The following is a 14,711-nucleotide window of genomic DNA, read 5'->3' as shown; positions in this document are numbered from 1 at the left end:
ACCAGTTCAGTTTTGAAGTGGATTTGAGGGGCCTTCATATTAGAAATACCCCATAAATGACCCCATTATAAAAACTGCACCCATCAAAGTATTCAAAATGACATTCAGTAAGTGTGTTAACCCTTTAGGTGTTTCACAGGAATAGCAGCAAAGTGAAGGAGAAAATTCAAAATCTTCATTTTTTACTCGCATGTTCTTGTAGACCCAGTTTTGAATTTTTACAAGGGGTAAAAGGAGATAAGTCACCCTAAAATTGGTAACCCAATTTCTCTAGAGTAAGGAAATACCTCATATGTGTATGTCAAGTGCTCTGTGGGTGCACTTGAGGGCTCCAAAGGACAATGGGATTTTGGAGAATGAGTTTCTCTGAAATGTTTTTTGGGAGGCATGTCACATTTAGGAAGCCCCTATGGTGCCAGAACAGCAAAAAAAACAACAACACATAGCAAACTATTTTGGAAACTACACCCCTCAGGGAACGTGACAAGGAGTCCATTGAGCCTTAACACCCCACGGGTGTTTGACGACTTTTCGTTAAAGTTGAATGTGTAAATAAAAAATTTTTTTTCACTTAAATGCGGGTTTTTCCCCAGATTTTACATTTTTACAATGGGTAATAGGAGAAAATGTCCCCCAAAATATGTAACCCCATCTCTTCTAAGTATGGTGATACCACATGTGTGGACATCAAGTGCACTGCAGGCGGACTACAATGCTCAGAAGAGAAGGAGTCACATTTGGCAGAAATGTGTTTTTTTTTGGGGGGGGCATGTCACATTTAGGAAGCCCCTATGGTGCCAGAACAGCAAAAATAAAAAAATAGAAAAATAAAAAAACATGCCACACTATTTTGGAACTACACCCCTCAAGGAACGTAACAAGGGGTATAGTGAGCCTTAACACCCCACAGGTGTTTGACGACTTTTCATTTAAGTCGGATGTGTAAATTAAAAAAAAAATGTTTTTCACTAAAATGCTGGTTTTCCCCCAAATTTAAATTTTTTTCAAGGGGTAATAGGAGAAAATGCCCCCCAAAATGTGGGCTATAACATGTTCCTGGCTCATACATCAGAATGATTGACAAGCCAGGAGTCTGCACAGATCCCTGCTTGTCCTACCCACACTTCCTGTATTTGGAGTCATTTTTACCCAAAAATATACACCATTTTTAACCAATGTCTATTACAAATATACATATAATGGTATTATCTACATTATATAAAAAGTTTTTGTTGACGACAGGTACACTTTAAGCAGCAATTTAGGATTTAAATTTTTTTTTAACCTTCATGCCGTTTACCGCACGGGATCAATAAAGTGGGGAAAATAGTCCCATAGTGGACTATTTATGGCAATCATTTTATTGCTAATACTGTTCAGTGCTATGAGTCCTCTTTTGCTCTTGTCTGCTCGATCATAGACCAGAGCAGAAGACCCGTGGAAGGCAGTGGAGATAGGTGAGGGGGCTTCCGTCCTCCATTATGGAGGATCGGATCCCTGCGGCAGAGAGCACTGTGGTCAGACAGAAAGAAAATTCAAAAAGAAAAGAACTTCCTTTGGATCATACAGCAGCTGATAAGTACGTAAAGGATTACGATTTTTTTAATCAAAGTAATTTACAAATCTGTTTAACTTTCTGGCACCAGTTCATTTAAAAAAAAAATGTTTTCCAGTTATGAAGATGCAGGATTTTTTCATTTTTGCACTTATTTTTTTTTTCTAATAATAATAGCGCTTTTAATTTTCCTAAAGACCCATATGAGCGCTTTTTTTGTGCTACCAATTATCCTTTGTAATTACATCAATCATTTCACCACACAATCTAAAACAAAACAAAAACTTTTTTTAGGGGTGTCTGTTTCTTTGCAGTGCACTTTGAGGTAAAAATGACACATTAACTTTTGTATGAAAATTAGAATGCTTAAAATTTTCACTTCTGACCTCTATAACTTTTTATCATTCTGTATACCTGGGATGTATGTGGCTAATTTTTTGTGCCGTGATCTGTAGTTTTTATAGCTGCCATTTTTGTTTTGATGGGACTTTTTGATAACTTTTTATAATTTTTTTGGTATATAAAGTGACCAAATATTCGCAATTCTGGACTTTGGTATTTTTATGTGCCTTTGACCCAGAAGTGTTATTAATGTCATATTTTAATAGTTCTGACCATTCTATTTACGCACACAGCGATACCACATATGTGTGTTTATTTTTGAAAATGTTTTTTATTTGAAAAAAGGGAGTGATTCAAACTTTTTTTTTTAGGGCAGGGGCTTATTCACATTTATGAACTTTTTTTTTTTTTTTACATATTTGTTTTCACTATTTTTAGTCCCCATATTACATGCAATCTTTAAATTGCAAACACTAAACAATGCTGCTCTATTGAACAGCATTGATCAGTGTTATCTGCGCTTCATTAGCCTGCCATGGCTTTCTACACTAAAGTTGACCTAATCAGATGGCGAGGAAGCAGGTAAAGGACCTCCTGCCATCTTCTCAGCTGACCAGGACCCCAAGCCATCATTGTGCAGGTCCTGATCAGCCCGCTAAATTAGCCAATTTCCCACATTTAGATGTCACAATTAACTTTTAACACTGCATTTAAGGGGTTAATGCCAGATATCGGCCCAATTGGCAATGTCCGGCATTAGCTATAGATCTGGCTGCAGATCGCATCCTAGACTCACCGAGTATGAAGTGCACTGAGCTTCTAAGCACACTTCAAACTGTGGGTGCATGGTGTACATTGACGTCCTGTGTCCTTAAAGGAGAACTCCAGACCATAAAAATTGTCCCCCATAGTGCCGTCAGTAAAAAAATAAAGATGTACATACCTTCCTCCGCTCCCCCGGGGCCACTTCCTGGTTGCCGGTGGTCAGATGAATCGACCAATGACCAGCCGCAGTGCAGTCCGACTCGGCTGGTGATAGGCTGAGCGGCAGTGTGACGTTTTTGGCCCCGGCCGCAGGTGCCGGTGTAGTGAAGAATTTTGTGTCCTTAAGCGTTTTCACACTGCCGCTCAGCCTATCGTCAGCCGAGTTGGACTGCGCTGCGGCTGGTGATTGGCTGATTCATCCGACCACCGGCAACCAGGAAGTGGATTGCGGCAGAGACCGTAGCCGGTTACCGGGGGAGCGGAGGAAGGTATGTACATCTTTATTTTTTTTTACTGCCGGCACTATGGGGGACAATTTTTATAGTCTGGAGTTCTCCTTTAAGGAGTGAGACTTATATAGGCTGTGCAATCACTCCTTTATATTGTAGCAGAGTCTCATTTCTTCAGTGTGTACTCACTTATGTAAGATACTGTACCTCTGTAACAATTATAGGCATAAATTAAACTGAGAGCTAACAGACTATTAACCACTGAATTTAACATAATTGCCAGTTTGGCCATTTTATGTCTTAAAAAAGCCCCCCAAATGTACACATAGCATTTTAGGGAAGCCACACGAGCGGCCAGCCACATGCCAATTACTAGAATTCACCTATCTTTACTGCAGCAGTAGGGACAACTTACACATCCCTACATTGTGAAGACCCTGTATTCAGCAGATGAAAATCTTTGCTTTGTGGACTATGTCATGTCATTCTTGTCTGTAGTTACAATTTAGCGCACCTTACTATATTCAGGATCATCATGATACAGATGGACATTTGTGTGATAAAGCATTTTTAAGGTGGCTGCATGCTCATAACTCTATATGTTCTTTCAGCATGCCAACCAAAACTAAAGAAAGACAACTGCCTCTTTAGACTGCTGTTTGGTCTATGATATTTTATTAATAAAAATTAACAATCCATACCAATGTGTACTGGTACAAATGAATCATGAAAAGTGCCTCCTACATAATCCATAAAAAAAAATAGCATGAAAAGTATAATACAAAAGTAAGAAAAAATAGTGTGCTTGCTGTTCAATTTAACATGATCATGCAGAAAATTACAAAAAAAAAAATAAAAAAACATTGAAAGCTACTCGATAAAATTCATCAGATAAATGGGTTCCTAGAGATCCAATTGTCTTTCTTTTAATAATCTTTTAGCACTAGGTTACCCTACCTGGTGTTATAAGTGAACTACTTTGTAGTGTTGATTTTATGCTCCAACAAATATCACATATTGATTGAACTGTATTATCCTCAAAATACTTACTGTATATACTCTAGTATAAGCCGAGTTTTTCAGCACGATTGTACTGAAAACGCCCCCCCTCGGCTCATACTTGAGTGAACCCTCCTCCTGTCAATCCCTTCTCAGTGGTCTTCAACCTGTGGACCTCCAAATGTTGCAAAACTACACCTTCCAACATGCCCGGAGTTGTAGTTTTGAAACATCTGGAGGTCCGCAGGTTGAAGACCACTGCGTGGGCCGTCATCATCATCCAGACCCCCCACCCCTTTAGTTTTCTACTCACCTCCCCTCGGTGGGAAGGACGGGCGAGCTGGCCCGGGGGCCATCTATGCTGCAGGGACCGTCCGGTGGGGAGGGTTAGTCGTTCTGGGCTGTACATTTTCACCGGGAGGCCCTCTTCTCCGCTCGCTCCGGGTCGGCCCCAGACTAATGATGTTGCCTTGACGACGACGCACGGGGACTTTCATATGCTCGGTGCGAGCGGAGAAGAGGCCCTCTCGGTGAAAATGTACAGCCCGAAATGACTAACCATCCCCACCGGACGGTCCCTGCAGCATAGATGGCCAGGACCAGCTCACCCTTCCTTCCCACCAAGGGGAGGTGAAAAAAAAACAAAGGGGGGGGGGGTCTGGAAGATGACGAAGGCCCGCGTAGGGGTCTTCAACCTGCGGACCTCCAGATGTTTCAAAACTACAACTCCCAGCATGCCCGGACAGCCGATGGCTGTTCGGGCATGCTGGGAGTTGTAGTTTTGTAACATCTGGAGGTCCGCAGGTTGAAGACCACTGAGGGGATTGACAGGCAGTGATGATGAAGGGGGGGGGTGATGACGGGGTGATAATGACGGGGGTGTTAATGACGAGGTCTGGATGATGACAGGGGGGGATGATGACATGGGGGGATGATGTATTTCCCACCCTAGGCTTATAGTCGAGTCAATAACTTTCCCTGGGTTTTTGGGGTGAAATTAGAGGCCTTGGCTTACATTCGGGTCTGCTTATACTCGAGTATATATGGTAAGTGCTTTTAGATGGTAATGCAATCTAATATATAACACACACAGCATAGTAAAGGTATTGTGTATGAGCATCCTGCTGTTAGAAAATGGCACACATTTGTCTCTTGTGATGCTGTGTTAAATAAATTAAAATACTTATTATTTCATATTTACTAATAATACCTGTAAATTTGGTTTTGGAGGAAACGTCGATGATTCACTTTCCTTTTGGTCGGCCTGCTCTTTTTGGGTCTTTGTAGTGTACGCATAATATGGGTTGATGCCACTGTAACAAATGTAAAGAGATCACGACCACATTCATGGAACCCAATTTCTGAACGTGGGTAAAGGTTAAATGCAAATTGTGCAGTCCTGTGATGCATTATGATTTACAGCTTGACAAGAAGTCTGAAAAAAAGTTTTAGATAAAAAATTAATCAAGGTAGATCACAACCATCTTTTGTTTTGTTTAATAATTATTTCTTATATTTTATTTCCATTAAAAGTCAATTTTTACATTTACAATCTGTCTATTAATTTTCCAGCATAAATTTCCAGGAATAACTTTGCTTAGGGTGCTTTCACACTACGATTGTAGTGTACGGTTGCTGGATCCAGTTGGGAGGGGCGAAAACCGGCCGCTCCCGTATCCCAGCCGGATCCAGCCCGAACCCCATTCATTTCAATGAGCCTACCGGAGTCAAACGCTGACTCCGGTTGTCTCATTTTTGCACCGTATACAGTTTTCTGACCGGACCTAAAACTGTGGTATACCACGGTTCTAGGTCCGGTCAGAAAACCGTATTCGGGGAAAAATGAGACAACTGGAGTCAGTGTTTGACTCTGGTCGGCTGATTGAAATGAATGGGGTTCGGGCTGGATCCGGCTGGGATACGGGAGCAGCCGTTTTTCGCCCCTCCCAACCGGATCCAGCAACCGTACACTACAATCGTAGTGTGAAAGCACCCTTACACATGTTTATTGAACATAATAAGAGAGAGAGGTGCACACCGCAGATCTCAAAGCTCCTCATAAATGTCCTTTACAACAATGCCTCAATAATGTCTCAATGTATAGAAAGTCTGACACCATACAATACATTGTTGTTCTATACTAATTATGAGTGACATGTTTGGGATGTATTTATTTGATTTTGTAAAGTAAAACACAGTTTATTAAATTAGTTATCATTGTAGTTATAATTCTACTGCACGCACCAACATGAACTATGACATTGCATTATTTTTCCAAAATGGTGAAATTCATCTAATTGTGACCAAATCTTGACCACATTCTTTAAAACCAATCCAATTATACCAATCATTGGGATTTAAAATTGTTCCAGTCTTATATTGTAATACTGTTTTTATTTACAGTAGCTTGTATACTCATATTTTTGCTTTATTAACTAAATTGTTATTACTAAAAATAATATATGCACATCAGAAACAAACAATTTAATATACACCACTCTATCTAAATCTATCCATCTGTCTATCTATAAAGGTAATGACGGTTAATAATCCTGTGTAAGGACATAGTGATATAAACATAAGCTTTAGGGACAATATACATTCTCCATATGTATAGACATACATAAAGATACACAATGTAAATATGTTGTCTATATCTGTAGGCATTTAGATACACTGATTTATATATATATATATATATATATATATATATATATATATATAATGGTGAAAAGGTATTACGAAGAGTTCTAAAATAGAAAAATATGGGTAAAGTTCTCTACATCTTCTGCTTAGGTGTCCTTTCTCCTGTCCCATACATTGAGAATTTGTGCTTTACTCTTTGTAGCTTAGCATTAAATATCATCCTGTTATGTAAGCGGCATTAAATATCATCCTGTTATATAGCCTCATTGCTATATTCAAATCCAATCATATAATACATCTAAAATACTGTACAGTGCTTAATGTTCTAAGCAGTATATTACTTACCTAAACAAGGGAAATGTCTGATGTAGCTCATCAAGGGAGAATGTTATCAGAATGAGCAGCAGACCCCCAGTACATTCAGCTATTGTGAATAGCGTGTATGCAAAGCCCCTCCTATCTTTTTTAATACACCCCAGTGTTCTCAGCTTTTTATTTGAGGGTTGGTAAACAGCAAATGCAGGTTTATTTTTCCACAGTGTATTCTGCCTATTTGATACTGTAGCCTATGATAAAAACACATTCTAAACCACTGTTATAAATATATATTTATAAGTGCACTCTCCAAGTGGCTGCAACACAAATGCAAATACTCACAAATTACATCAGGACACTGCAAGCACTAAGTTAATGATATAAATCATTTAAAATTGCATTACTGCTATAAAAAAAAGCACATATTTGATCAACTAGTGTGCACATCCCACCATGGTAAAATGACCTCATCAGGATGGCCTTGTATCCTATATAGCAAAAAAATATCTATTTATATGTAAATAGGACTGTAATCTATAGTATTAAAGGGGTACTCCGCCCCTAGAAAGGATAGGGGATAAGATGTCAGATAGTGGGGGTCCCACCGGTGGGGACCCCCGGGATCTCGGCTGCAGGACCCACCTGTTGCAGCTTCCGGCAGCGCTGGAGGCTCTCATCCTAACGCCTCCCGACCACGGTGACGTGAGATCGTGACGTCACGACTCCGCCAGTGTGTGAAATCACGCCCCGCCCCCTCAATGCAAGTCTATGCATTAAGGGGCGGAGCGTGACATCACATGGGGGCAGAGTCGTGACGTCACGATCTCACGTCACCATGGTCGGGAGCCGAAGCCTCCAGCGTTTCCGGAAGCCACAACAGGTGGGTCCTGCAGCCGAGATCCCGGTGGTCCCCAGCGGCGGGACCCCCGCGATCTGACATCTTATCCCCTACCCTTTGGATAGTGGATAAGATGTCTAGGGGTGGAGTACCCCTTTAAGGCTCACTTAGGCTGCTAGTTTGGCTTACATGTACTGAAGCAAAACCAAAGAAAGAGGTCATAGTAACATAGTCTGCAAATATACTGGGTAAACCAATCCTTAAAGGGGTATTCCAGGCCAAAACTTTTTTTTTTTATATATCAACTGGCTCTGGAAAGTTAAACAGATTTGTAAATTACTTCTATTAAAAAATCTTAATCCTTCCAATAGTTATTAGCTTCTGAAGTTGAGTTGTTGTTTTCTGTCTAACTGCTCTCTGATGACTCACGTCCTGGGAGCAGTGCAGTTCCTATGGGGATATTCTACCATCATTCACAGCTCCCGGGACGTGACATCATCATTGAGCAGTTAGACAGAAAACTTCAGAAGCTAATAACTATTGGAAGGATTAAGATTTTATAATAGAAGTAATTTACAAATCTGTTTAACTTTCCGGAGCCAGTTGATATATATAAAAAAAGGTTTTGCCTGGAATACCCCTTTAAGTGCACAGTGGAAGCTTGTAGTGCTGACTAGCTGGATGTAGGAGTCCCTTGGGGTAAATAGTAATTTAATGTGGCAGGGTTTTTTTGTCAGGTACTATTCCTGTAGTGAGGAGATCAGGTATAATAGCGCCAAACACCCATGGAACATGGAAACAACTTGCTCTGTGCAAATCCAATTATAATGGTCTTTTCAGCACAAAATATTATGTTATACAGGTAAAGCAGAAAAGTGAGAAGTTGCTCACTGTCCTTTTAAGAGTTGCTTTTACAGCAGATATACTAACTGGAATAACTGGTGTGCTTGTCACAAGTATAAGTGATGTTACCAGTGTAATGCAGTTTCAGACATGTTCCAGTTTAATTAGTTCAAACTCTACTGTTAAGGGTACATTCCCACACGGCGTATTTGCTGTGTATTTGCTGCTGCGTATTTTATTTTCTCTGTTGAAGTCAATGGGTAGGAAAATACGCAGCACCAAATACGCAGCAAATACGCAGCAAAATACGCCGTGTGGGAACGTACCCTAAGGGTACGTTGACATAGGCGGATTACTTGCAGAATTTCCGCAGCGGATTTTGCTACCATTGACTTCATTGGGTCAGCAGAAAATCTGGAATAGAGGCAGTTTTGCAGATTTTCCTTCAGACCCATTGAAGTCAATGGTAGCAAAATCTGCACTGGATTTTCTGCAGCAAATACGCTGCGGAAATTCTGCAGGTATTCCACCTGTGTGAACGGACCGTAAAGGGGTATTCCAGCTTTATACAGATGTATGATCACAGGGGTCCTGCCATCACGCCCCTTCCCATAGACATGAATGTAGGGGGTGTGGCTGTGATGTCACTTCCCCATCTTGAAGGCAGCGCCCGGCACAGAATGCCGGGGGGCTGCACCGAGATCGCAGGGGTCCCCAGCAGCAGGACCCCTGCGATCATTCATCTTACCCCCTATCCTTTGCTGACCTGAGGTCACTGAAGAGATTTGTGTAGACAGAGTAGCCCCAAGATGTAAAAATAAATTGAAAAATTGTAAAACTCCTTCTTGGAACTGGAAACTTGAACACAATGCCTTGACAGCATTCACTGGAGAGGACATTTTGGGATCAATCCCCCAAGCTTCATGATTACTGCACACATGGGCCTTATCTGTCTCAGGTTTTTGGTACTACAAGAATGGGACTTGTGATATGCTTAACCCCTTAAGGTATGGGTACACCCTTGCATCCTGGGACTTAAAGTGCAGCTGTCATGAAATCTGGGTGCAATAACCTGCACACAGCCTTTGTACTGTGTGCAGGTGGTGTGTATAGCAATGTTTTTACCTAATATTTGAAGGCTTTCATGACCCCAAAAAATGCTTTTGATCAAAGCCACTGATGGTCAGATTGGCGTGGCACGAGGTACGCGATGCCCCGCTGCCACCGCCACGTCCACCCCCTGTATTTCAGCACTGGGACTGCTGTGTGATTGACACACAGGTCAGTGCTAGGTGCAGAGAGCGAACTTCCTCTCTGCCCCTAGTATCGGGAATGGTCCTGCTTGCGCGTGTGTCTCCACCAGAGAGAAGAAAGACGATAATGGGCACAAGTATAATGACCAGCCAAAAAAGGTGAGCTGAAGGGCGCATGTGCTGGGACCTATGTGTCAATCACACAGCGGTCCCAGCGCTGACATACAGGGGGTGGGCGGGGCGGCGGGGCATCGCTTACATCATGCCACACCTATCCGACCGTCAGTGGCTTTGATCAAAAGCATTTTTTGGGGTCATGAAAGCCTGCAAATATTAGGTAAAAACATTGCTATACACACACCACCTGCACACAGTACAAAGGCTGTGTGCAGGTTATTGCAAGCAGATTTCATGACAGTTGCACTTTAAGGACGCAGGGTATACCTGCATGGCCTGCATTGTGCCAGTCGGGTCTCTGGTGACCTGATGGCATGGAAAAAAAATTAATTGAGCTATGGCAAATTTTCCGCCGCCCAAACTCCCAGTGGGAAACTGACTGCAAACCCTCAGCCATGTGAATGTACCCTAAAAGTACTACACTACACCTACAAAAAATTAGGAGTAAAACACTACATATACACATACCCCTTACACTGTTACTCCCTCCCTCCCCCAAAAAATAAAAATTAAATATGACACGTAGGGCAGTGTGTACCAAACTGCGAGCCTCGAGCTGTTGCAAAACTACAACTCCCAGCATGGCAGGACAGTCTTTGATTGTCCAGTCAAGCTGGGAGTTGTAGTTTTGCAACAGCTGGAGGTTCACTGTTTGCAAACACTGCCATAGGGTATTTTAGGTGGAGGAGGCATAGGCCCAATAGATAGATCCCATCAATGCAGACGAGATGAGGACATATTGGAGCCTCGTCCTGCATATATGCCTAGTCAAAGAAACATAGATTAGGCAGTACTGGAGTGGCAGTGTTCTGTACAACAGCCCACTTTACCGTATGGCCATGAAAAGGACTCGCCTAGTAGTAAGTCCAGCGGCTTTGTTGCTGCCCTTGTGCTAGTCACCGAAATATTGACCACATTTAGAGGAGGTGTATATTTCTGCAACTTTACGTGTTGCAAGACGGCCCGAACGTCGCAAGTGAGCCCCCAACACACCCCTTCCATGCGAGACCGTCACAATGCCTGCAACTGTCCGCCACCCCTGTGCAAATCCCTAATTTGGACCTCAAATGCGCATGGCGCTCTCTCCTTCCTGAGCCCTTTTGTATTTCAAGGCAACAGTTTAGGGCCACATATCGGGTATTTCCGTACTCCGAAATTGTGTTAAAAAATTTTGTGAGGTTTTTGCTCCTTGCTACACCAACATATTAGTGTAAAACAAATAAAAAAATTTACACTAACATGCTGGTGTTGCCCCATATTTTTATAAGAGATAAAAGTAGAGAAAGAACCCCAAAATTTGTAGCACAATTTCAGAGTACAGTAAAACCCCATGTATGAACGTAAAGTGCTCTGCGGGCGGGCGACATGACTCAGGAGTGAGAGAGCACTATGTATATTTGAGGTTCCGACGTAAACGCAAAAAAAAATAAAAAATCCCATATGGGACCCTATTTTAGGAACTGCATCCCTCAAGGAATGTAATAAGGAGTACAATGAGCATTAACATTCCACAGGTGCCTGACAGATTTTTGGAACAGTGGTCTGTTAAAATGGAAAATAATTTTTTTTTTATATTCACAGCCCACTGTCCCAAAAACCTGTCAAATGTCTGTGGGGTGTAAATACTCACTGCACCTATTGTTAAATTCCTTAAGAGGTGTAGTTTCCAAAGTGGGGTCACATGAGAGGGGTTTCCACATTTCTGGCAACATGGAGGCTGTATAAAAGAAGCACGACCCCCAAAAACTATTCCAGCCAAATCCTCTTTCCAAAAGCCCAATGGCGCGCCTTCACTTCTGAGCTAAGGTCTGTGCAGGGAGGCAGCAGATGGATCCAAGGGGGAGTTCAGACGTCAGGACACGGACCATATCACGCCTCTTGGCGCTTCATCAGGCCGCTGAAGCTCCCTGCATAGACCTATGCAGTCTCCAGATTAAGAAGTCCTGTTTAACTGCACTTGGACCGGTGAGCGCTCCGTATCTTTTCCTTTTGTGTGGTTCCATATTGTACGTTCTGTTTACCTGTGAGGGCAGTGCCGCCTGCCGAGGCTAGTACTGATGCACCTGTGCCCGTGACATCTTGGTTTGTCTTAGATGTGGATTGTCGATACGGTGGTGCCGACTGCTTTTTGTCGTCGAGAGAGTGTAGAAAAAAAAAAAGAATAACTTTACCACCATTTGTCCATTTTTAAGTTCCGACATAGAATGTTTAAGCTACTAATTGTCATTAAAGACCACAGCTATCATTTTGAACCTCCTTAGAGGCACATATTGATATGAACCGTACTTAGTTCAATGCAAAACTCAACTCAAAGGGGGACATGTATCAAAGATTTTACCCCTGTTTTTTTTTTTATTTTTGTGCAAAATTTAGTGCAAGCTGTTTTTTTGCCTACATTCTGGTTGAGCATTTCCTCCAGATGTGTATGCTTTGGTGTACATTGGAGTGACATATTTAGTACGCACAAATTTATTAACTGCATACATTTCATTTACCCGCAGAAATCTTGTGCAATTACCATATTTTTAACGCAAATATAAGCCTGCACATAGCAAGATGCTCTAAATCTTTACTATATTTGCCCGCAATTTATGAAACTCATTGCACTTGATTGATAAATTTAGCACTTCTGCGCCTAATTTCGATCAAAAGGGGTAAACTGCTTCTATCATACACAAATAATGATACATGTTCCCCAAAGTGCCTACCCAACTATTTCACTGTGAAGCTAAGTTTCCACTGTTTTGGGGGGCAAAAAGCCAGTACTGTGGCACAACGTTTTTCGCCACGGCCACATGTTTTTAGGGAGTCATTAATAAAATAAATAATGTCAAACCCACTTTTCAATTTTGTGTTAAAGGAAATATGCAGCAATAACAACTTATCCCCTATCCACAGGATAGGGGATAAGTGTCTGATCGCGGGAGGTCTGACCACTGGGACCCCTGCAATCTCCTGCCCCAGCTGTCTCGGCCGACATGCCTCCTCCATGTAGTTCTATGGGAGAGGTGGGGATGCAGCATTTGTTCCTCCCCGCCTCTCCGAAAGAGCTGAATGGGGAAAGGGCAGACCGTCCACCTCAGTGAGGGTGACGCTATGCACATTAGCTGCTCGCACAGAGCGGCAATGCCAGGGCCCGTTTGGGAGATCGCGAGAGGTCTCAGCGGTCAGACCCCCGGCGAACAAACACTTATCCCCTATCCTGTGGATAGGGGATAAGTTGTTATCACTGCAGTTGTCCTTTAAGCATTTTTTACCCTTATCTCGGCTGTTTTGCAGTGATTTTGCACTCTGTGAATGTTTTCCAAAATTGTAGCATGCTGAGACTATGGCATCTGTTAATGAGTTTCAGCATCGGAGGAAGGTATAGATGCATAGCATTACTGCTTCCTTCTGCCGGTCTTATAGTATACAGTGCTGCATAATCCCTCGCCTAGTAATGGACTCTGTCAATAACATGATTTCAAGCCTGTAAAGTACATTTAAAAAACACCAAACGTGTTTAAAAAATATTTTACAAAAAACTTTCCCCCTCAAGCCTCATTAACCATTTTATTTAAAAAAAAAACTCTCATCATTGACGTAGTCCACCAAATAGTGGCGGACTGACAACACTCGGGGCCCCGGAGAAAAGGCAAGGGCCCCTGCTAGCCTCTGCAGCTCGTCAATCTTCTGCCACACCCCTATTCCGCCCAAATCCCACACGCAATAAACTAAAATTTATATATGTAAGAAACACTTTAACGTAGGTAAATTTCCATGACCAATAATACTGGTATACAAGGAGTAAATATATACCACCACACAATAACTGGATAATACCGCCATACTGTACTGAATATAACCACTATACACAGACCAGTATACTATAAAGGATCTGTATGTGGTAACAGGGTGGTGCTGGTGATAATGTAGGGTATTTTGGTGTTAACCCTTAATTGTCGTGACGCCAGGGTGAGGTTTCCTCAATGCAATGGTCCTACCGCCAACCGTCCCACAAATGGCAGGGAGAAATAACGGAATGTTCACAGCAGTAAACTTGGAAGTAACTTTACTGTATATTTTATGCAACGGCATGTGACAGAACAGTCTTTGAGAGAGAGAACCGTGGTACAGGTTCCTCACAGGTTTGCTGGGACTCCGGGATCAATGAGCTTTGTTTGCTAGCCACTGTGCTACTATTCTTAGGAGATTTGAGTTTCTATTAGTGCTGCTTGATAATCAAGAACTAAGAGAGCGAATTTAGTGGCAGCAGCCCCTTATATATTAAGGGGGTGGGACAAAACTCATTGGTCAGCAGAACCTGTCAGTCCTGACCCAGTGAACTCTGGGTATCACATGACCCAAAGGTCCTTAAACCATAATACAATTAATTTAAGGCACGTGACCTCTAAGGTCCTATACAGATGTATTCCTATATAACATATTAAATATATATATATATATATATATATATATATATACACATTAAGTACCATTTATATGAGGCGACTAGGGTTTAGTCCTACAGAAGAGCCCTATTGACATGG

At 42.0% G+C, this 14,711-nt stretch overlaps 1 protein-coding gene across 1 annotated transcript in view; it reads right to left on the bottom strand.

The window, feature by feature from the left end:
• The window catches only part of C10H19orf85 (chromosome 10 C19orf85 homolog), a 35,822-nt gene extending 23,516 nt beyond the window's left edge, over window positions 1-12,306 (bottom strand). The window contains exons 1-2 of the mRNA XM_056543278.1: window positions 12,204-12,306; window positions 5,321-5,545 (exon numbers count right to left, since the gene is read on the bottom strand). Coding sequence (XP_056399253.1) covers window positions 5,321-5,520 — 200 coding nt within the window. The 5' untranslated portion in view covers window positions 5,521-5,545; window positions 12,204-12,306. The remainder of the gene's footprint in view (window positions 1-5,320; window positions 5,546-12,203) is intronic.
• Between the last annotated feature and the right edge of the window lie 2,405 nt (window positions 12,307-14,711).

This window comes from Hyla sarda, chromosome 10 (genome assembly GCF_029499605.1).
Source record: "Hyla sarda isolate aHylSar1 chromosome 10, aHylSar1.hap1, whole genome shotgun sequence".
NCBI classification, from domain to species: Eukaryota; Metazoa; Chordata; class Amphibia; order Anura; family Hylidae; genus Hyla; species Hyla sarda.
This window is presented reverse-complemented; position numbering and strand designations above follow the sequence as displayed.